General features: G+C 42.1%; 2 protein-coding genes across 5 annotated transcripts in view; both read right to left on the bottom strand.

Annotated features, from left to right (window-relative positions):
- Positions 1 to 12: 12 nt before the first annotated feature.
- PGD (phosphogluconate dehydrogenase) lies at positions 13 to 12,191 on the bottom strand. Its single transcript, XM_067311173.1, has 13 exons — positions 12,098 to 12,191; positions 11,223 to 11,298; positions 10,587 to 10,766; positions 10,385 to 10,450; positions 9,489 to 9,607; positions 8,041 to 8,110; positions 7,565 to 7,699; positions 6,690 to 6,879; positions 4,056 to 4,186; positions 3,030 to 3,163; positions 2,585 to 2,684; positions 869 to 991; positions 13 to 304 (listed from the first exon to the last, which is right to left on the bottom strand). Exons 1-13 carry the CDS (start codon positions 12,103 to 12,105, stop codon positions 185 to 187), a joined length of 1,452 nt encoding a protein of 483 aa, XP_067167274.1. The 5' UTR covers positions 12,106 to 12,191; the 3' UTR covers positions 13 to 184.
- Positions 12,192 to 12,584: 393 nt separating this feature from the next.
- KIF1B (kinesin family member 1B) overlaps positions 12,585 to 23,772 on the bottom strand; it is a 98,335-nt gene continuing 87,147 nt past the window's right edge. For 2 of the 4 annotated variants that reach the window (XM_067311169.1, XM_067311171.1), the window contains 9 exons: positions 23,565 to 23,626; positions 22,689 to 22,834; positions 22,087 to 22,326; positions 20,800 to 20,871; positions 19,949 to 20,070; positions 18,963 to 19,112; positions 18,264 to 18,456; positions 17,572 to 17,690; positions 12,585 to 17,338 (listed from right to left, as the gene is read on the bottom strand). In XM_067311169.1, the coding sequence (XP_067167270.1) occupies positions 17,296 to 17,338; positions 17,572 to 17,690; positions 18,264 to 18,456; positions 18,963 to 19,112; positions 19,949 to 20,070; positions 20,800 to 20,871; positions 22,087 to 22,326; positions 22,689 to 22,834; positions 23,565 to 23,626 (1,147 nt within the window). In that variant the 3' untranslated portion in view covers positions 12,585 to 17,295. Of the gene's footprint in view, positions 17,339 to 17,571; positions 17,691 to 18,263; positions 18,457 to 18,962; positions 19,113 to 19,948; positions 20,071 to 20,799; positions 20,872 to 21,341; positions 21,573 to 22,086; positions 22,327 to 22,688; positions 22,835 to 23,564; positions 23,627 to 23,772 lie in introns of those variants that run through there. The other 2 variants (XM_067311170.1, XM_067311172.1) reach the window with 2 other exon arrangements.

Below are 23,772 nucleotides of genomic sequence, written 5' to 3'. Positions count from 1 at the left end.
AAAATGCCTTAATACATTTATAGGGAAGTTTATTTAGCTTCTTTATATGACAGATGACATATACCCACAAGTTATTACAAAAGTGCTCAGACGCAAGTTGTAATACAGTACATTAAAAAGGGGGGAGTCCTAGGAGGGATATCTGAGATCTACAGTATCTTGGCTTCAAGAGGAAATATTTCCATTAGACATTGTAGGCAGAAGAGGACACATTTCCTCCATGACCCGTCCAGTTAGTATGGATAAATACACCTGGCTTCAATAATAATTCATATGTATGCGCACCAAAGTAATCACGCTGAGCCTAGAATAAGAACACACACAGGATTATCAGTCACATACAAGCACTAGAAGTTGCACATACTGAGACTCAAGTATATGAAAACTAGAAGTAAGATCTGGCTCCAGTATTATAACATTCAAACTTATTCTCTAATTATTAGCAAAAACAATGCAATGAAACATTTATTAATATCTAGTTAGTAAGAGCTCAGTAGAAAGACTTAAGTATATTTCTTCTTCTAATTACTAATCTAAAAGACAAGCACTGACATACTCCCAAAGATCTAGGATCAAAATGCTTTACAGAAAACTCAGTATCATTACCCTTGGTTCACAGGCAGAATACTAACAGATGTGGGGCACTGTCACACCAATACCTCCGGTACTCTTTGTACAGACATCTCAAGGTATTTTATTGATTTCACTTTCAGGTTTATACAGAATTACATTAGGCAATCAACACCTTTATTTTTACAATGGTGGAGTGAGTAGGACATACTGCAATCACTGCCTTTAGATTAGCAGTTAAATAACATCATGATGATAATTCAGCTGCCAGATCTACTACACTATCTCAGGCACCTACCTGAATCAGGTTAGCTGGTAGCATCTCATGTCTGTATCCATCATAAAAAGAAAGTGCTGTAGTGAAGCAGGGCATAGGGATACCAATCTGGACTCCAGTACTGATTACACGTCGCCAGGAGTCCTGGAAGAGAGAGAAAATGGAAACTAATCACAGTTTCCTCAGAGCCATGTGCAGGCACATGGACTCTTCTCATCTAAAAGCAGGTGCTATTTCACACTGTATAAAATCTAATGGCCAAGTCTGAGCCAATGTGCAGCAGTAGATGCCTAATTTTACATAGAAAAGATTGATCCAAAATAAGGGCCAGTAAGAAAGAGTTAGCAAACAGGACACAAAGTGCAGACATATACTTCATGCACAATTAAACCACAACCTCAGGCAAGGATGCTGCTCTTTCATATAAACATCAGCAATGCACCTCAAAAGCGAGAACACAGTGGGGAGAATACTGAGCAAACAGTGAGGCATTTTCAGTACATCTAATCAAGCACAGCACAAAGACCGCCCAAAGGCATAAGAGGTCAGCACATTACTTCAAACAGACACGTGGATAATCCTCATTTCAACTTCACATCTGATTTAGTAATTCACATTGAACATTCAGCTTCAGTAAAAAGAATTATGAACAATAAAATATGACTTGTCAGCCAGATAATCTGTTTTTAGTCCTGCCTGTCCTCTGCTGCCCAGACCAGGACACTGTTTGGGCAGACCTAGATCTAGTGAATGGGGGTTCTAGGACACTTAGTTTGGTGCTACTACAAAGAGCAGAGCTTTATATTCCATACTACTGAAATCCAAGTGCACAGTAGGCACAAGATAGGTGCAGTGATGAGAATTTTCACATACGCTAGACAGGTTTTCCTGACATCATGGTTCCTCTAAATTCCAACCTAAGGCTCTTCTGTAATAGTAAATGAAAACCTTTAAGTTTCTAACGATAGCTCTGCTAGTATCAAAGAGAAGCAACATGAACACAGCACAGATTATATGTTTATGTATTTTGCCCATGCATTACCTTTAGGTTGACACTACAAATATACCTTGTAACATTGTATGAGGCACACCAGTTACATGTGAGATGTAAGAACAAATCTAGAGAATAATTTCTTTTTCATAAAGCATTATCCACTCCAAGTCGCAAGTCCAGCAAGATTTAAGTTCACAGCTTGATGCATCTGGATGCTGATCCATAAGGTAGTGCTTCAGAGATGCAAAATTTTTTTCTTTATTTAGAACTAACGTTCTCCAACTTTCTGATGAAATAGTGGCAAGAGGCATTTGTAGGCATTTTTTTCAAGGACAGGTCACTAACACTGGCATCTGGCAAAATTCTAATTTGGACCTCAGTATAGCCTACCTCACTACAGTAACTTTCTTGTGCAATTTCAACTAGCTCCAACTATATGGTTTCATTCCTGTCCTGGTCATGCAAGACTGGTATGTTCTACTCAGGAAAGGTACCTTTAAGCCACAGATGATTAATTCCTAGATCCATATATTATGTGTGTACAGATACACTACAAAGTCCCAAAAAGTTTAAGGATTAAAGATCTTTGGGATTAACCTGTATAAATAGGTTTCAAAGATGTTCTCTCTGCCTTTTCATTCTTCAGTCTAAATACATGTGTGATGGGAATGCCTGGGAAAGAAGCTGAAGGAGTCCAGACTGTAAACTATTTCTTTTATGCTTTTCCTTTGTTGGAAACTCACCTGACAGTTTTCAACGGCTGTCTTAAAGAAATCATCCAACAGCAAATTCTGGAGCTCGGGGTTTCGATCAAAAGCATCTTTGATTTTTCCCAGGAACACACTAGGCAGAATGCATACAAACCAGGAATCAGATTTCATAGCTTTCAACAGTGGCCCAGAATCCAAAAATGACAGTGCCAAGATTTGACTCAGCCAGACTCAGATTCCAAACATCAGGAAAGATGAAAACAAAACAAAGACAAAAGAAAATCTGCAGTAGTTAAGCCACCAGGAAATAAGCTTCATCTGGTAATCTTTAGAGCTGACTACAGAAACAGTCTCTCAGTATCTTATCAGCAGATCAACTCCAAGGATTTTCCAAGAAAATCTCTAGGCTTTTCAGTCTAGCACTGCATAAACTAAATTGCCTCTTCTTCTCCCCATCAGCACTCCTTGTCCCAATTACCTTCTAATGATGCAGCCTCCCCTCCACATCAGTGCAATGCCACCATAATTGAGTGTCCATCCAAACTCTTTGGCTGCTTGTCTGAGCAGCATGAAACCTTGAGCATAGGAGATAATCTTGGAAGCATACAGGGCCTAGAAAAACAAATTCAAATTTAGTGAAGGCTCACAAAGGTGACTGAGAAATTTCACAGTTTTCATACTCTGTTTAGTCTGTATCTTATCAGGGCTGAGTTCAGTAGTCATGTTCCACCTCTTTGGTGGAAAAAAAAAATCACTTAATGGATGATACTTTCTCTGTCTGCAACACAGGCAATGGATCAAGATCAATACAAGACAAATTTCTTTCCCCTGAAATTCTGGGTGAACTTTAGAAGGGAGGAAAAAAAAATGCTCACATATTCTATCTTGTTTTAACAGTTACCCAAACTAATACCTAAATGCCAATGAATAACCTAATCCAACTCACTTTTAGTCAGGATTTGTTGACATTGTAATAATGTTACCCTGTATATGCAGATATCTATGAAAGGGACACAAAAAGGTCTACTTCCGCTCCCAAAGCCTTTTACTTGTGATTTCCCCTTTCCCAATAGTTAGGATATATTACTAAAGCGCAAATACTATCTGAGGAGCTAAAGGTCCTTCCCATTTGTTGGAAAGTTTTGCCTCAGCAGAGAGAGATCAATAGATATCATTCTCATTCCAATGGCAAGAATGTTGAGGGGGGAAAAGTGAGCTGCTGTGCATGAATTATAATCTCTGCATCCCAGCTAGTTGTCACTGCCCGCTGTGGGATTTGAATTCCCTCAAGATTTTCTGTTGTCAGTAAAGGAATTGGTCACATTCTGCTGTGTGGACACCACTGGACAATGCACTATGGGGCAGCGAAAAGCAGAAACCAACTGTCATGAAAAGGAAATACAAGAGTTCCTCAGATTTATGCCCTGCCAGGGTTTACAGCATCCAAAACCTGCTTTGATCTACAACTCTAATACAGCACTCCCAGGCACAAGCACTGACTCACCTTGCGTATGTCCTCCAGAAAGGCCTTTTTGTTCCCACTGAATTGAGTCATTTTAGGCCCATCCAACAGCTTACTGGCCTGTATTCTCTCATCCTTGAGGGAAGACAGGCACCGTGCAAACACAGCTTCACCTTTATGTAGTATAGAAAGGGGCAGACAATTAGCAAGCCCAGCATGACTGTTAAAGTCTATCTGAGACACTTGTCCTTATGCACATAGTGAGAGAGCCACTGAGTGATAAACAGCTCAGAGACAAATGGAGTCACATGGGAAGAAAGGTGTATAAATGAATAATTTCAGAAACATTACTGAGGGACCAAATTGCCAGCCAATGTAAATGTTGACTGATATAGCTTTCAACTGGGAAAAAAAAAAAAAAAGTCATGAGGCATCCACATGATAACTTATCCTTAGGAACCTTCACCTGCTCTTAGTTTTAAAAAGTTACTTTAATCTTTCTCCCCATCTATAAAATACAGTGTTGTACTGCAGTCTAGGGACAGACAAGGTTTGAAGACTTTACTAATTCCTGTATCATGCTTCTGAAGATAAAAAGCAGTTGCATAAATGACAATTCACATTAACTAGATGTGCTTAAGAATGAACACACACACACACAATATAACAGAGACTCAGATCAAAAGCAAAGAGGCAGATTTGAACAAGTTAACCTGTAAGAGGAAGTAAATTTTACAAATCTGGTAGGCCCATAAAACAATCGTTGAGAAGCCCACAAGAAAGCTCTGTAACATCCCTACACTGCTTACTGAACTGCATTACCAGGGCTAAGAAATTAGCCAAGCTGCATCTTCAGCTCATAAAGAGAAAGCCAGGACTCCAGTCTCTTGATCTGACACAGCCAGTTCCTAATCATGCCGTTTTAAGTTGTACATATTTGCAAACGAAGATGGTATTTTTAAATGTAGAAAATATTACCTTGCCAGGTCTGACAGAAGAAAAGCAATTAAGTTTATTATAGTCTTCTTATTGAAATTTTCTTTCTCCTTTTAAGTGCATTGTGAACTACCAACCCCCCCCCCCCCAAAATTATTGAAGGAGTCATGTTTTCACAGGATTCTGGATCCTCCCTGCAGTAGGATTAGCATACTGAATTACTCCATTTCTGCCAAAATGTCCTTCTGCACTGGGGGAAAAGAGGGGAAGGGGTGGGGGGAATCAGGAAGGAGCAGGCGTAGCATGACTCTGCTTTGACAGGGAGAAGTCTGCAAGTCATGCTTATGCAATAAAACCACACACACAGAACAACTGCCCTAAGAAGGGCCACGCTTGCACAAGGGCTGTTGCACGTACTTCCCTCTCAGCTCGTCATTACCTAACAATGCTACCTGGCCCTGCAGAGGACTAATCAGGGAGTGTCTTCTCCACCCTTAATCTTTGGAAGAACCCCAAACAAGGGAATATTAACAGCGCAAGTGAGAAACTTTTTTCTTTTTCAAGGCTAGAAGTAAAAGAAGATAGCTATGGTAGAATACCAAAACCATTTACAGAACTTGTTTTGTAAAGATCTGCTGTTGTAATGCAGCCACATTTCTCTGATAGCTATCACTACAGTTACTCTCTTTAGCCTACTGAATACAGTTTATCTTATCTTCTAATACAACAGGGCTTGACCATCCAGGCGAGGGAAAAAGGTAGAGAAAGCAAGAAAAATAAAGCCAATCTGAGAGCAGAACCTGTTGAGCCATTTTATTTACTCAAAGGGAAAGTCTACATTGGGTCTGCAGTAGGAGCAGCACTCAGTGTGTCAATTCCTGTGTTGTAACTCCACTCGGAAGCCAGGTTAGATAAAAAGGTGGGTAGCTATACTGTTAGGCACGTATGTGAGTAGGTAAATTCTCATACGCTTTAGGGGTATCACCCAAAGTGACTGTCAAACACATTCCCAAAAGCTTAACTTTGGCTTTGGATTAGGGGCCTTGTGAACTACAAAACAAAAAACATCACCTGTCTACCCTGTATAAAGAAACACCACAAACAACTGTCATGGTAGAAAAACAGAGAGCAGCCACCACCACAGGCTAGAAGTCTACCACTATATTGTCAAATACAGCTGTGTTCCTCAAGCCATAACACGGTCCAGCCCTTGTGTCCTTGTCTAATCAGGCTAACCTCAGGTTAGCCGAGTTACACTGAAACAAAGAAACAGGAGAGGAATGAAATACTTAAGTAGGTATCTGAAAAAAAATTTTATGCCTTCAGAAAAATCTAGGGACTTATCAAGTGGTGCCCAAGCAACAAGGTTTCATTTTTAAAAATTTTTTAACATTTTCTCGAGGATATAATGGGATTTGGAGGAGGAGATAAGGTAGAGGATTACTGAGAGGAATAAATACTTCTCTTACATTCACCTGGCACAAGTCATCACCAGAACTGGGAAGATACCATGGACAAAGGCATGGTGACAGCACTACCAACACTTGAGAAACAAGGTAAAAACAAGTCCAGAGAAGAAAAACAGTAATAATTCTCAAGGTCTACATCTGGAACAGTGCCTTCTGCGGGCCAAGTCCTAGTGTGGGCTCATCTCTGGGATTACTGTGCATTACCACACTCGTTAGTGTGACAAGAAGCATGCAGGTAGGAAAGACAAGGCCAGATCAAAGAATCAGTTACCTATGAGTGTGACAGGGACTCCATATTCCAGGGCTGAAATGGCTGTCCACTTTCCTGTGCCTTTTTGGCCTGCACTGTCCTTTATCTTTGGGAGGAGGTATTTGCCATCAGTATCTCTGAATTTGAGAATATTGGCTGTGATTTCAATCAGGAAAGAGTCCAATTCTGTCTTATTCCATTCCTGAAATACCTGAAGATGGGGGGGGGGGGGGGGAAACAGTAAGTAAATCTACAGACACAGAGATATATATATATATCAGTAAATCAGTAGACAGAAGGGGGTCATTCTATCTCAGTTAATGATTCTTGGTACCCTGACACATCTATCAATGATTTCAGCACCTCTGAAAGAGCATTGCTCAGAAGCTGAACTGGAAGGAGCACACCCCAGACTCAGAGCTGCAAAGCACCCATCCCCAAATAGAAAGGCAGAGGCCTTGCCTATCCTGTTGCTTATCACTTTAGGCCTTGCTGGTTGGAAGCAGTGCTATCCTTTCATATCATTCCAAGACACATCACACTTATTGACTTGCTTTGGAAAAATTACCTGCTTGATTATAAAGCTCAATCTTTTACTAGCTTTTTTTTCAGGCCAAGTCAATTCATATTCCTGCACGAGAAGTTGCTTCCTGGAAAGAAATCAACTGCAGAATTGAAGATTTAGACAACTTCTATCAATGTTCAGGTGTAACTGCCTGCTGCTTCCTACCTCATTTTAAGCTCGTGAATATTGTGCACCTGACCCTGGCAGAAAGTATAGCAGACAAATTTACTTCATGCACATACACCACCTTTACCCAAGCCCAGCTACCTCCATCACACTGCAGGCAGCCACCACAGCTCAGGGAGGAAAGACACTAAAAACTACAGATCACCTTCGACATCTCATCATGATCCATGCCCACCACATCCTTCATCAGGTGGTAGGCCTCACAGATCAGCTGCATGTCTCCATACTCAATCCCGTTGTGCACCATCTTCACAAAGTGACCAGCGCCCTCATCTCCTACCTGTTGGGAAACATCAAAAAATGCCATCAGCAACAGTGCTGTCACCACTGCCAGTGTTTAATACCTGCCTATAGCTTTTTTGCACCTAAGAACACTTTATAAGCCCAGTGCTAACTGAAAACACTGTGTGTCTAATCACAGATCCACTTAGCTTCCACCATCCAGTCAAACTTCATCCTTCCCTTCTATTGCAAAAGTCATCAGAGATGGTAAATCTGAACTGAATGCATCCAGCCAGAAAATCAACCCACCAATGTGGCTGGTCTTATTAAGGTCAGCAACCAAGCTACTTAAGCATGGATCTAACCACAAGCAAAGGTCAGTATCAAATCAATATTTACCCAGTCACAACAAGGTTCCCCACTTCCCACTTTAGCAGCAATGCTTTGAAATATTGTCTTGATGTGGGGCCTGTGGGGAGAAATGGTACAGCTCAGCAGGGAGGCAAAGGACACAAATACAGCAAAATAAAATTCATCACTATGATGCATTCTGCTGTAACTTGCCAACAGACAAGATGGGGTGAGGTGCTGAATACAGCAGTATCAAATAAAAAGTGCAGTTTTCCCGGAGTTAAACACTGTTTGCAAGAGATGGGGACAGCCCATGTCATATTCTTACAGCACAGCGCAGACAAGCTCAATGTACCTAAAGTGACCTGAATATTATCTTCTCCTTTTTACAGACAGGAAAATCGAGGCAGGTTATGACAGAGGTTCACAATCAGAAAAGATCAGAGTCAGAGCTGAAGCAAAACCCTGTTCTGTTCTATAACTACAAGAAAACACCAAGGTGATCTGGAGGAGAAGAGGGAAGGAAGGAACTCCATGAATTCAAGTCAGGATACAGTTATTTGTATTACTGCAGTAATTTGGGAGCTTTAGTATTTGCTAAACTCCTTCCTGCATAGTAAATTGCTAAGCCAACAGTATAGCATTACAGAATGACAAGTCTGGAGTAAGTGAAAGCTACCACTAGGAAAATAGCATGGGCGGCACATGGGCTGCAGGTGCCGCGAAAGAGGGGAACAAAGTTCAGGTAAAGGTGGCAAATAGAAGCTGTTTTCATGGAGCACTTTAAAGCAAAAAGAAGATCAGACACTGCAGAGATTACTCTTACTGTTGTTGCCAGCTTTGCACCATCAAGTTTGAAGAGGCTGATTTTGGGATGAAAAGGGACAGGGACTTAATGTTTCTAAAGCTCAGGTAAGGCCTGGAGAAAAACACTTCTTTCTACATTTACAGAAAGAGTGGGCAATCAGGGATAAAGTCTCATGAAAATTGATGTACAATCCTTTTCAGTAACACAGGTACAAAACAGCAGAACAGTAAGGCAGAGATACCTGCAAAAAAATGTGTGTGATCAACACGCACAGCCTCCTTTGATATGCATGTCACTGCGGGGACATTTTTTGCTGCCTGTTTTACGGCTAACAACTTTCCAAGTTCATCAGATCCCAAAGGAAAAATCATAATCAAGAAATAATACTTTTTTATTTAAGCAAAATTGTTTTCTCCCCTTCCACACACTTCTGCCTTCAGATTTCTGCAGGCACTGTTTTTGCCTGTATATTCCTGGATGAGAAAAATGAGTAAGCTTTGTCCGTCATGAAAATCCAGTGCAGAACTGCGACCTCAGCTAGGTTGAGAAATCTTGAGCCTTGAGGAAGTAAGATAGTGACATATCGTGCTCTTTCCACACCCATGCCCTTCCTCCCTCCCTCAGCTCTCAACACAAACAGGAGACTATTGTTGCAAACCTGAAGAAGAATACACTAACTCATGCTTACCAGGCTTCTTTGGCTCCTCCTGGCATGAGTGAAGGCCCATATCTTGCACCCTCCTCTCCACCGCTAACACCACTTCCAACAAACAAGATGCCTTTTTCCTTCAGTTCCTTACAACGCCTCTGGAACAAAGAGCAGAGCAGCATTATATATATATATGTATATTTTAATGCCAGAGCCAGGTCTTAATTTTAGACCTAAACTTAGGTTTTCAGTTCTGCTTTGGAACGGCAACAGACAATCTTGGAGAAAGTTTATACATGCAGCAATGTGAACATTAGGAAACTTTCCCCTGCTTTGACATAGGCCCTTACAAAAGAGATGCAGTGAGAGAACAAAGTGCTTGTAAGCACCAGACAGAAGAGTGCAGTGCTGAGGCTGGAAAAGGCTCAGAATTTAGTGTCAGGTGATACATGCAAGGCACAAGGATGTGGGGGAGGCAGATTAGGTCCAAAGTAGAGTTGGATTATCCTGCAGTCATGTATGAATAAGATATAACAACAAATGGAATACTGTCCATGCTACTTGGAAACCCATATTCTAGGACCTTCCTATTAGGTAAAATCGATTCTATAAATATCCTCAGATTTTCAAATCTCCCTGAAACAAGAAATTTCCACAGGGCCTTAACTCTTTAAAAGCTGACAGTAAAAGCAGCTTCAACTATCAGGACAACTCCCGTAAAAAGTATACTTATGGAACAGTCCTTAACTACTATTAATAGTCATTTTTTAATAGAATGTATGATATAGTTTTGCAGGGATTACTCAGTCTGGCTTTCCCTGAGCAGAGGGGAGATATCTTATTGGCTGACTATTCTGGTGATCAGAGGAGAAAGAATCACGGGAAGGGAACGCCCTTATCCATCCACTTTTGACATAAAACAGTACAAGGCTTACTGTGGTGTCTCTGTATTCAGAATTCCCACCATCAATTATGATATCTCCAGTCTCCAACAATGGCACCTGCCAAAAATAAATCAGCATTTTGGTTTCCTCCACGCGTTCAAAAAATCACTATTGACAAACAACTGAGATCTTCCAGAGCAAAATTCTCCAAGAGTCAGTGAGAAGTCACAAGCAGAAAGAACATTTGCCTCACCAGTTTATTGATGAAGTCATCCACCGCACTTCCAGCCTTCACCAGCAAGATGATGCGACGGGGCTTCTTTAGCTTAGAGACCATCTCCTCCAGGCTGTGAGCACCAATCACTTTGGTTCCCTTGGCCTCATTGGCCAGAAAGTCATCCACTTTGGAAACTGTCCTGTTAAAAGCACAAACCTAGGGGAGCAATAAAAGATGTTAATAAAAGCTGCCAACAGAACTGTTACTTTAGCTCAGACTAGGAATTATAAGAGCAAGGTTCAACATCATATGGTCTCCTACTTCCCCCTTCTCTAAAGGCATAGGGCAGGGACAAACCTGCAACTTCCTGCATGTCTCAGCAAGTGCTTTGGAGATGCACAGCTAAAAGCTAAGCCCAAAGTAAACTTAAAGGAAAGATCATGCTAATACATAACTAATACATCACTAATACATAACTAACACATCAAGCAGCTGGCTAAGTACAGACATGCCATACCTCTTTTCTCTGGAAACCAGGACAAAGAGCAGAGATTACAAGGAGGAAACACCACCCATTAGACCATCACAGGGCAAAAAAACCCCCAGAACACTCAGCTCCACTCCTAGGTGCTGGTGAATCAGCCCTTCTGAACAATGTTTTCTTTCACTTACCACAAAACCATGGTCGTTCATGTTCAAAATCAGGTTTTGACCCATCACGGCCAGTCCAATCAAAGCAATATCAGCTCTGGAAAGTGGAAGCAGAGAAATGCCAAGTAGCCCTCATTAGCAGTGATATGCCACTAGCATCCATACGCTCTGTCATGCAGCCCTGACCTCACCAACTGCTAGGCCAGCTTTCCTTTTCTAACAAATGCAGTAGCACATGCCCTGAAGCCATTCCGAGTGCTAGCAGGGCAGGAGGTCCTTGCGGATCCCAGTCAGTCCAGAATGGAGACTCATTTATAGCGTGTATTAGTGGTCTAAAGCCACCAAGATTTCTTCCCAGCTTTGCCCCAAGGCAAAACACGATGAGCAAGAAAAGAGAGCCATGCAGAGCACTGCACTAGGAGGCACCGAGTAAACCTAGCCGTGTGAGCATGCAACTGCTCCAACTCTGTCACAGCTCGGTATTTAGCGGGGGCCGCGCTAAACGTCCCGTCTGCACATCGCGTCGCTGCCTGCAGCGCAAACCGCCGGGGCCTCGGCGGCCGAGCCAGCAGGCAAGAGGGAAACGCGACGTGGTGCCGGGGCCGCGCACTTCAGCTCGCCCGCAGAGCGCCCAGCCCGGGGCCCGGCTTCCCGCTCCTCGCGCCAGGAACCAGCTCCCCCCAGAGCCGATCGCGCCCGCACCTCGCCCCCGTCGCTAGGCCGCCCCCGGTAACGGTCTCTAACGGCTCTCCCGTGACGTAGGTCCCCCACCAACATCACTACCACCCCGGCGGCGGCTGAGCCCAGGCGCGGGCGGCCCACGGCCCTGCGGGCGGTCCGCCGAGGGCAGCGGCAACCCGAGGGCGGCGGCGGGGGGCGCAGAGCCCCGCACTCACTGGGCCATGGCGGCGGCGCGGAGGGCGGCGGCGGCGCGGAAGGATGGCGATGGCGGCGGCGGCGCTCCCGGCCGGGGCCCGCGCCCGCCCGGCCCTCAAGCGCGCGGGGCGGGGCGGGGCGGGGCGGGGGGACGCTCCCATTGGCCCTTCCGCGGAGCCCCGCCCCCCGCCCATGGGCCGATGGTTCCGGCTCCAGGCGCCTCCCCCCCTTAAAGGGGCAGGCGGCCGCCAGGGGCAGCGTCACTGCAGCCTTTATCTTTCAACCACGGCATCTGCTGAAAGCGGCCAAAAACTACCAGAAACGCTGTTTACACAGCTGAAGAGAAAAGGATGAAGAAGGATAAGAAGGGCTTCCAATCCCTATAAAGAGCAGTTGAGACAAAATTATTTTCAAAGGCATAAGCTTGCTCAGGACGGGTTTTGAAAACAAGTAACAGAGATAAGAAACTAGTAATTAAACCCCCAAAAAAGGAGCACACATTAGAGCTGCTAATGCACTGGTTGTACCTTTATTGTTTCACCTCGTTCACTAACAATTCAGTGGTGCAAGGTTACCATACACAGTTAGATAATGTCTGCATTGCACACCTAAGGCTATACAGCAAATGGATCAGAATTAGTACAAATACATGAACTATATTTACATTTTGTATACTCAAGCTCCAAACATCAGATATATTTACAAAATAAAATATGAAAATGAAATCTGAAATTAATGTACAGTGTTGCTGATGCACTCCTTCGCTGGGATGAAATCAGTTTGCAAAGAGATTTGTTCAAGAAGGCCACTTATACAGTGTATACCTTGTATACCTTGTGTACAGAGAGGTTGAATGGGGAAATGGGGACCACAATTAAAAAAAAAGTATGTAGTTCAGTGCAACAGCATGTCTAATGTCCAGAGTCAAGAACATTAATCAACTGCACATGAAGTGTGAACAAGCAGAGTGGAAAATTAAGAACTGATCCTGGGAAGTGCCGATCATCCAAGACTCCCTCTGCTTCCAGTCCTTGGTTTCAGTGTGAGCAAGTAGTTCAGTACCGCTCAGGATCAGGCCACTAATTTGGCAGCATACCCTCAGTTTTCTGAATACACGGCTACTTGTGTTAATTTAAAAACTGTTCCAATTGACATTGGACACAACCATCCGGTTAGCGTTGGACTAGTTTTGATTTCAAATACTTAGAACGCATAAATGGCCTTCTGAACAAAATATCTCAATCCTGTTCTTCGAACGGCTGATGTTTTTAACAAGGAAGCACAAAATTAATACATTCCTGCTACATACAGTACAGTTCAGACCATATATTGGGTTTTAAACCACAACGGAGAGATGCAACGCACATGTTAGAGACCCATTTTGAAATACATTCAGCAAACCGTCCCAGAGCAGCATTAGTATCCTTCCTTTGAGCAGCAGGTTAACAACTGCATCTTCAACAAAGAAACACCACCACAATACAAACTAACACAAACTAAGGCTGTGTAAGAGTACCAGAAAGATGCATATGCATAGGCAGTATTAGTTGATTGCAGAGTACCAATGGGTCTTATCCCAAGCTAATCCTCTTTCTAATGTGCGATTAATTACAGATGTATAAATATACAATACATTACATAAACTTAAATCCCTGTAAATTAGATAACAAGCAGCAAAAAGTAAAGTCTTTGCTTTGAAATACCTTGCTATTTAGTAATAAGGACTGTTAGACACTGTTAGACACCCAAAAAAACAAAACAAAACAACTTTCTCAGTGGTTTGGAAATACTATTCCCTTCCCTTCTGCATTCTAGAATATAGGAATTTTCTAACAAAAAAACCAAAGTACTTAAAGTGCATTTCTAAAATACAGTATAGGAGGTTTGGTTTAGTTTAGTTTTGAAGTATTCGGGAAGCTCCAACACCAATGACATGGTTTTCACAGGACCTAACGATTTTTTTTCCTTCCCTTTACTGAGGAACATAAAAACCCAAAGCTACAGCACAAGTTCCCTCTCAAGTCTCTCCAAGAACTGCCAGTCCAGTTTACCACTAGCGCTCATGCTCAGTGGGTTGGCAGGCCCACAGCACGATGCCGAGCGGCCGGGTCCCGAGAGCTGTCTGACTCTAGGAGCCCACATGCACGCAGTAGGTAACCAAAAGTGGGTTTTCAAATGTCAAGAGAAGGCAGCTTAGCACATTTTTCCCTTCTTGGTCTGTTTCAAAACAGAAATTTGTAACTTGTTGGGCTAGATCAAAAACAGCTTTAAAGTGAGCTGAAATCCACTTTTTTTTTTAAAAAAAAAAAAGAAAACCTGAATTGTCTTTCACTCTGGTTTTAAGGAGTAGGGAAATTGATGTCTCAGACCAGGCTCCAATAATGGTTGAAAACTCTGTGTACTTTTATATCAGACCTGAAAACAGTAATGCCCATTTGAACTCCACAGGACAAGAATCTATTTTGTCACAGATTATGAGGCTTTAAGAGATACTGATGCTTAAAAACAGAATTTTGCTTTTCTAACGACCTGTTATCCATATATACATCAAGCCATCTGAAGTTGCTTGGAGTCCTTAGATAAAAGGTAGCATTTATGCAACACTGCTGTACAGTCCCAACTCTGTATAAAGTAAGCATCTGTCTCTTCCTGCTTTCAAAGGAAGACTCCCTTAATCATGTTTCTGTGCAATACCTCTATCCCCTTAGTTCATTTTCTGGCTTATCCAAAGCAAAGACTTAACAAACTAGTTTTTTCTAGTTAAAAAAATAAAAAAATAAAAACACAAACATTCTCAGTGCATCACATAATACTACCACCTGAATTGCTACCCCTCCTCCTCTCCTCAGACTGGTTCCACCTTCATTACAAACGGTGGTGGTGGCAGCAAAAACTTAGTGCTTAAAATTAACCTAATTCATTCTTAATACATCTTGACATCTGCTTAGCTCCAGTTTGGGGAGCCCTCTTTCAGCACCAGCAGTCTTATTTGCACACACACTTGAAGTGCATGTCGTCCATTACAAAGAAACATCATCACTATCTTGAGTCACACAGTTAAACAAGACGCAGCCAGAGAAAAGAAAGTAGTTTTCCATATTATGCTCTTGGGTCCCCCAGGACACTTCCTCACTCTGAGTTCCAGTTCTGGAGCAAGTCTGAGGACCACAGGAGACAGGATGAATACACAGTTTAGCTGGAGTACTATCTTGAAATGTATAAAGACACGTCCTAGCAAGTGTCAGACTCCATCTCCCTGCCCCTTTTCCAGCCATGCTTTTAGGAGATGCCATTATGCACTGCACTTTCCTACAGAAGCAAAAAACCCATAAAGCTAAAAAAAATTGCTCAACTGCTGACAGTCCCACACACGCTTCTGGCCACAGAACTTCCAATGCATGGCATGACTTGGCGACAAATGATCTGAATGAAAATAACCTTCCTGAGCTGGTGTCACAAAACAGTATTTTCTTAAGTGCGCCTACTGTAACAATGGAACAAACCCCTTCTACTTCCACCCTGAGAGACAGGAGCCTTAGCATGAAATCCCTGTACGTTCCCTGGATCACAGCTAGCCCTATCAGTGCCCAAGGTAAGTCAGGAAAGTATAGCAAGGCAGTCTGAAAAACAGTTAAAAACAAATGGAAAAATCCCAACCTCCCTGAAAACTTGAGAGATGAGTCTACTTCTCAGAAGGGAACTCATTCTGCCTCCCCTTCTTGGGGCAAGGATCAAAGCTTTGCCATAGGGAGAACTTACATTGTAGGCCAAGAACTAACACCACCTAGCTGATCTCCAAAAAGCCAGTTATTGCACCCCACTGACCAGGACTGGAGTCTACTTGATCTGTCCTCCAGGAAGGACTATCTCTGAAGTTAAAAGTTAATTAAGGGGTTTTAGCTAAGGAAAATGGCAGCAGGAAGATAGCAGATATTCAACAATTATTCCAAGGAGAAGTGAAAGCTTTCTATTGGTGCCTGGAGAATACTGCAAGTGCTAGGTTTAGAAATTATTTTCTAGAGAGAGAATGCTTTGCCCATGGACAGACTGGATGTCATCTGAATATTACAGATAAAGGATGCATGCATAAAGCAGGCCTTTCAGAAAGATGCCAAATACACTGCTCAGAGCAGTCTTCCATAATGCGCCAGTTAGAACTGTAAATCTCTTCCAGGAGAGGGAAGTGAGAACTGTTGCTACAGGAACTCAGAGGCCAAAACTAGAAGCAGAAAAGGGAATTATTGCCCCCCTGTGGTGATCTCCTGAACCCACTCCAGGGAACAAAACAATGCTGGCTTTTTTCATCTTAACACACTCCATCCACATCAAATATGAGGCTGAGCATTTCAAACTTTAGGAATTACATCTAATATTGCAGCGACATTGTTTATTTTTCCTCACATGAGCACAAGCCATGTCTGCTCAGCTCAGTTCTGAGGCAGAGGAGTGTACGTGTTCTCAGGGAGAGTCAGAGCCAAGCACTGCTCATCTGCACCCCACAGCAAGAGTTCAAAGGCAGATCATTACAGCCAGCCCCTCTTGATTTGTTCCCCATCTTTTTGCAGGTCATGCCCTCATCTGCTGGACCCTGGAAACTCAAAAACTTGCACCAGTCCAAAATCCAATCTGCCTACATAGGTTTATCCAATATCAGCTTTCAACAGAGTTTAAATCGGAGGCTGGATCCAGAAAGCCTGAAGAGCTATTGCAGTTCCTGGCTGGGTAATGTCTACAGAAGGAATAATCTTCCCCTGGCGTTAGAACTTTGCCCTGAGGGAACCAGTGACTACTGCCAAATCATAAATTGAATGAAAAACCTAGAGCATTTTAGACGGACAACACGGACAGTGGGACAGACACCAAAAGGTCAGTTGAAATGGGAAAACAATTGTTATAACAAAAAATAAATACTTTTTTTTTCTTTTTAGAGTCGTGCATAACAACTCAATCCCTTTTTTCTTTTTTTTCTTTTTTTTTCTTTTTTTTTCCTTTTTGTTTGGCCACATGCTACTAGTAGGATTCTCAGCACAAGTGAAAAGAAAAAAGGTAGGGTTAGAATAGCTAGAAAATGTGCTGAAAGAGTTGGGAAGGTAGGGGACGTTAAGCCACAGGATTACATACAAGAGAAACTGTCAAGAATCACAAAGAGAAAATGAGAGGTAACACTTTATCTATAAGAAGGTGAGTTAGGGAGAACAGATGAGAACGTTACATGGACTCAGTACTTCATCTGGCCCGTGCGTCTTCGAGCCAGTTTTGACCTGCACAAGAAAGTAAAAAAAAAATTTGTTTAATTCTGGAAATTTATTTTTCTTCCCTCCCCACAGTTAGCCCACTTTCTGTTCTGCTCTTTTGTATAGGTCTAGATGATTGCCCAGCTAGCTCACCCACCTTCTCAAACCCTTCAGGAGACTAATTCTGTGACTATCTGCCTACTTGCTCTTAACTATCTCTAGGCTCTGTAGCATTTGTATGCTCAAGAACTGCCTCTTACCGTATCGTGCCAGCCAGAAGTGGGTTGAAGGCATATAACCAGTCATTCATGTCTTTGTCATTGATGGCCTGGAGCAGGACCCCACGGTGCTTTGTACATACACCAAAGGTGTTGGGTGTCTGAAATATCAAAGACAACTTAAAATAACCAAATATACAAGCACAGAAGCTGATGCACATTCCCTCTCTCAAGAAGATACATCACATTTATAAAAAGCACAAGACCCAAGGATTTTCCTTTAAGTTTTATCGATCATTTCCAGGATATTATTAGTCAGCCAAATGGGACATCATCTATGAAATATAGTTTTAACTCATGAGTATGGACTTTCAGAGCTGCTGTGATGAACCAGTTAAGTTCATTTGATTCTCTGTAGGATGCATATGCGCGCTTTTTAAAACAAATACACCCAGGGTCCTGGTACCAACACAGGCTCATAAAAATGAATATGATCCAGAATGGCAGTCAGAGTTTCAAGCCTCTTGTGGAACTGTGTCCAAATCATAAGACACCCTGAACAAACTGGGAGCCTTGCTGGCAGCATCAGAAGCCATGAGGTGAGGGGACATTTCTCTAAAATACAGATGCGTCTTCCTTAGACCAGAGATGACAAACAGGACAATCTAGGTGCACTACCACCTGCAGTGCTATTCCTGTTCTATGCATAAACAAACAATTGCTCTTAGACTGACCTTTACCATTGCCTGCTGATCCTCACTGTACTCCACCTGAGACGTGGATAAGTTTATGACTCCTCTTTCCACAGGATCTTTATCACTGTTGTAAATAAAAACATATGGACGGCGGACCACCACAAAATGCTTGGCCCAGGAGCTGGAGAGTGGCTCTTTGAAGTGGAGGTATCCTTTCTTTGAGACTACAGAGCTGGGGGGGGCGGAAAAAAAAAAAAAAAAAAAAGAATATATTTTCTCCTAAGTAAGGCAACTACTGAGTGCCCCTATTAACTGCAAAACATTACACAAGACTAGGGCCTTCATATGTTCCTTCTACAACACAGTTATTAAAAAGTTCTTTTACAGAAAGCTGAATTTTGTCTTCAAGAATTTTGCAAAGTTCTGCCACAAAAAACACCCCATAAAGACCTGGACTTCAGTGAACTTCAGCTATGGGTTTGATGATAGCAGACATTATATTTAAGTCATTGGAAATCTTGTTCATTAGGGAATGAATGCACAGAATAAATGCTTCAGAGTTTAAAGATCAACACAACTCTCATCAGTCCTGCTGCCAGCTGCATCATTGACAACTTCATAGTTCTGCTATCACCTGTTTAATTACCTTCCTTCAAATGGGACAAGGAAAACAGAAATCCAGAAAACCCTTGTGACAGCACACAGGAAGGCACAATCACACTATAAGAGGAAGTTTACCCTGGTCTGATTTCCTCAATATCAGGAACAAGGTTTAGGAATTCATTCTTTCCAGCTCTGGCAATATAGGAAGTTTCTACTACAGGAATGAGCTGAAACTGTTCCAACTCAGGACAGGGACTGGAGGCACGAGAATTTGCTTCTGGGGTCCTTTAAAAAAAAAAAAGCGGAGAGAGAAAAAGTAAACCACAACAAAGCAAACGAGTGTGACAATGGACTTAAAAATGCACCTACAGCCTAGCCCCTCTTACAAGTTTCATCCTCTAATCCAGATCTTTTGTATGATGTAGGGAGTCTTTTGTACAATATCAAACAGCATTTCCATAGAAATCTGTGGAATAAAACTCGAGGCTCTGTACTACGGAGATTAATATTAACTGCTAATAAGTGGTTTCCCACTACTTCTCCCTTGTTTCCCTTGCCAAAACACCGTCACAACACAGAGACATGTCATATTATGGTTTAACATAAGATGTACTACAGTACTTCCTAAGGATGTACTCTTCTTCTCAGAGAATGTTAAACACAGAAGGTCCAAATTACATGTCTTTCAATCAGTAGTTTTTCCTGATTTCATCAAAAATACCTTCTGTAGATACAGCTAAAGAAGATAAACAAAGGTTATTGGCCAAACTGGTCTATTCCAGGCTGTTGTTAGTAGGTCTTCTTTACAGACAACCCCCCCTCACTCCTCCCCCCCCCCCAAAAAAACCCCAACTTTGAGGACTCTGCACATTGAAGATGAACTGGTCACTATAACACCATGCATCTGACTGTTCTTTCACCGCAAGGAATGAAAACACCTCAAAAAGTGGGAAAAAGGAAAAATATATATATGTGCAGAGTGACTGGAGAAGATATAGCAAGGGGCAATATACAGAAACATCTGAAAGTACAGAAAAGAAGGGGGGGGGAAATCAGATAACAGCACAGACAGCTTTATGAAGCACTAAGAAATATTTTTCCTATTCATATCCTATACTTACTTCTGATCAACTGAATTGCATTTTGAATCCACCAGAGAAGGACAGGTAGATGAAGGAGTGAGGGTAGCACTGCTGAAACTGGACACTGATGGGTCCCGCCCAATTGGAGAAATATCAGACAGCTACAAGGACAAACACATGCAGAATATCATAGAGGAGCTTTCTGTAGCTGGTGTTCAGTCCTAGTTAGAACAGGGCACTCAAAGCAAGCATGCAGAGGACTCAGATAATAGAAAAGTATTTCTACCAGTCACTTCCCTATTCAGTAGTAAATTTTTGCATAGAAGAATTATAGATCCCTGTCCAGGGGTGAAAATAAATTGACACTTCCATAGACACAGTTTGTTAATGTCCTACACTCTGTTTATTTGCACCCTGACTTCCTCAATGGAATGTATTAGTTTACCTGTTTTGCAACAGAATCACATCTGTGCCTACAGTCAGAATTCTTGAAAGAGCTTTTTGATTTTTTTTTTTCCCCCTAAGCTTATGCACAGGGAAAGCGAATGATTAGGTAATAAAGAGCACCTCCAGCCTGGTGATAAACTAGAAGCTATGCTATAGTCTGAGATCACACCATTTCCAATCCCTTCAAAAGTCTTTGGAACCTGAAGCAGAACAGAACAGACAAGTTCTTCCAACAGACTGAAATAAAAGAAAATTAATACAAAGTGTTTTGTCTCTTAATAGTATCAACAGTTTCCCCAATTTCAAATATATTGCTACTGTATAGAGTTTAACTTTGTACCATTCCCAACAGAAGCTGAAAGACTGAGTAGGTAAGGAAGGACCAAGGGCAGCTGTTACATGTTTAGACGCTGCTGTCACAGAAGAACAAACAAAATCTTTACCTTACAATCACTGATGCTGTTGTACACCTGGTTAAGTTCACGATTGAAAGTGTGAGTAAGAAGCTGCAGACACTGAGGAAAAAACGCACAGAAAAACACAAGGAGTTTACATTTAGATTTTCCAGAGAAATTAGAATACATAAGAGGCAATTTGCCAAGACACGCTTGGCAGCTCACTAGAGAATAAGCAAATTCTAAACTACCACTGAAAAGTCCAGCACTACAAAACTCAAGACTAATAAAGCTAACAAGGAGTAGGTTTTACACAGACTCAGAGAAAAAATTAGGCTGGAAGGGACCTCTGGAGGTCAGCAAGTCCCACCTTCTGCTCAAAGCAAGGCTAACCAGGTTGCCTAGGACCTTACCGAGTTTTGAAAATCTCCAAGGATGGAGATTCTACAGCATTTCCTGGCAATCTCTCCCAATATTGAACCTCTCTCACTGTGTCGCTTTGTCCTTTCATTGTTCACTTCTGAGAAGAGGCCGATTGCCATCTTTACAACATGCTTACCCCCTCCCTTCACACCAACCCCTTGCTTTCACAGAAGATGACTACCTGTGGTCCCTCCTTGACCTTCTCTTTCCTTTTGGTTACAGAAATCCAGGTCCTCATTTGCCTCAGCCTCACCACCTTTTACACATACACTTCAGCCCATTCAGTCATCTTGGCAGACCTCTCCAGTTTAACGTCTCTCTTGTACTGGAGGACCCAGAACTGGGTACAGCATCCCACATGTGGCCTCATGAGTACAAAGAGGGGAATAACCGCTTCCCTTGATAAAATTCAGAAGTTGCATTTACAGAAGATTTAATGAAAGGGAATGAGGTACAGCATAACAGCACAAACCTTGTCACCTGCATTGGCTTGTTGGAGTACAGAGGATTACAGCTACAGAGCATATTAAAATGAAACTCACACAACTGTGGATATTCACCATGTTATCTGAGAAGCTCAGTATGTGCAAGTAAAACTATGAACATGAGACAAACTAATTCCTAGGTTCTGCAAACCAAGAATCCTTGAACTGGAAAAGACAGAAGGATGCCATGCATCTCCTGGAAAGGACCCAGCTAAAACAAATTAGCGTATCAGTTCATTGTCTATCTTACCTATCTAATTATAGGTCCCCAGTAGGGGGACCAATACAGGGACATCTTCTGTTATAATGGAGTAGTTGTGGAATAGTTCTTCCAGCTAACAAACCCTAAAATTCTAGCTCATCATTAACCTTTAATTATCTTTGGTACCTCTGTTTAGACCCATCCTGCTCTTCTCATAGGTCATACCTTGGTGGCCAGCTCTTTCTCCCGATCCACCAGGCTCTCTATATCAGCTGAGTCATAGCCACTGCTTTCACTGGGGGTGACAGCACTCTCAAAAGTGGTGGTGGAAATCTGTGAGGAAATGCTGGTGGAGGTGCTGAGGGTTCCACTGCTCAGACTGGGAGACAATGAGTCACTCAGGGACTTGGGGATGCTGTCACCAAGCTTTTCACGAAGCAGAAGGAAATGTCGGGTTTTTTCCACCTGAAAAGAAATCAACATCATCTGATCTAGTGTCTTCCTTATTTTCACAGACACCAAATTCTTACGCATTCTCCTAGGATTCATACAAGTGAACATTTGCTTCCAGGAAATAAAAAGGGACTTACAATGGCACTAGAAGTTGAACCTGCGTTTGTCGAATACAGTGAGATTCTGAGCTGAAGACTAACCAGTGGCCAGCCACACTCTTGTCTTCCCTGTTGGAGAATTTATTTAAATCTTGACTCTGAGAACAAACTCTCATTTGGAAACCTGTTCAGCTCAGAAGGTCACACACAGGGTATACTAATGGCATACTCAAAGGTACTGCTGTGCTTTTTCTTTCACTTCATCTCTTTACTTACCTCATGCAGCAGCTCCAATTTCTCCAGTTCCCACTGATGTTCTAGAATGAGGCTGTCACCACGGGGCCTCCAACCTGCCAGGTTCTCTTCTCCACGCACATATGCCACAGATGTATCTAGGACTTTCCTCCTTCTCCTCTGCATTCCTGAGCAGTCAAAAATAACATAAGACATCAAGAAAAGCTTATCAATTAGCAACCTGCAAAGAACCAACACATCTGCTGTTCAACAGGAAATAAACAAGGTAATTGTTTCATTAACGACAATGCTTTGCACATCCCAAAGAGGTTTAATTTAATTCTGCTTTCTTGCTTCATTCAGGCATTTTGCATTTACCTCCATATAATGCAAACTCCTCCTGTTTAGTCTTAACCAAAATAAAAGCGTCAATTGCTAGGTCTTGGAGGAAGAAATGCACTGATGATATGAGAACTACATTCCTTCCAAGCCATCAGGCTCACAATGGATATTAGCAAAACCTAAAACGTGGTCCTCAGAAGACTGAGAGAAATACCACTGCACAACCAAATCCCAACTTTGTTAATTATGATGAACAACGTATTATGCTCATTAAGTCTATGACCCAGGTACATGCTCAGTTTCCCGATACACCCATGTCAGAAAATGCAAAGAAGTTTTCAGTGAATCCTTGGTCCACCAATGGTAAGCACAGATGCAAGTCAAAAGTAAAAGCCTATATAATTTTTCATGGAATAGCAATGTTCCATTGCTCCTATGAAACACAGAAACTGCTTCTCATAGAGAGAGTAGTATTTATTCCCTTCCGATCAAAGTCTTCTGCAATATTACAGTTTACAGCATGTCAGATTTTAAATCTTCTACACTTTACTGCATGTTCACCCAGTCACTGCTTACCTGGACTTCCTGTGTCTGCCATTTTGCATAAACTTAGTTCATAGATCCCAGTTACTCGATTGCTGTTCATAAGAAATCAGAACAAAAAAGCCTGTTATCTTCAGAAATAAAGTACATTAGCCTCTGTTATGTGATCCCCAAATTAGAAGTTATAACTGCTAGTCAGAAGCATATGTGCATTCTAACTTTGACATAAAATAACCAGAAC

Source organism: Apteryx mantelli, chromosome 26, assembly GCF_036417845.1.
Source record: "Apteryx mantelli isolate bAptMan1 chromosome 26, bAptMan1.hap1, whole genome shotgun sequence".
Classification (NCBI taxonomy): domain Eukaryota; kingdom Metazoa; phylum Chordata; class Aves; order Apterygiformes; family Apterygidae; genus Apteryx; species Apteryx mantelli.
The sequence above is the reverse complement of the archived record's forward strand: the minus strand, read 5'-3'. Positions and strand labels throughout refer to the sequence as shown.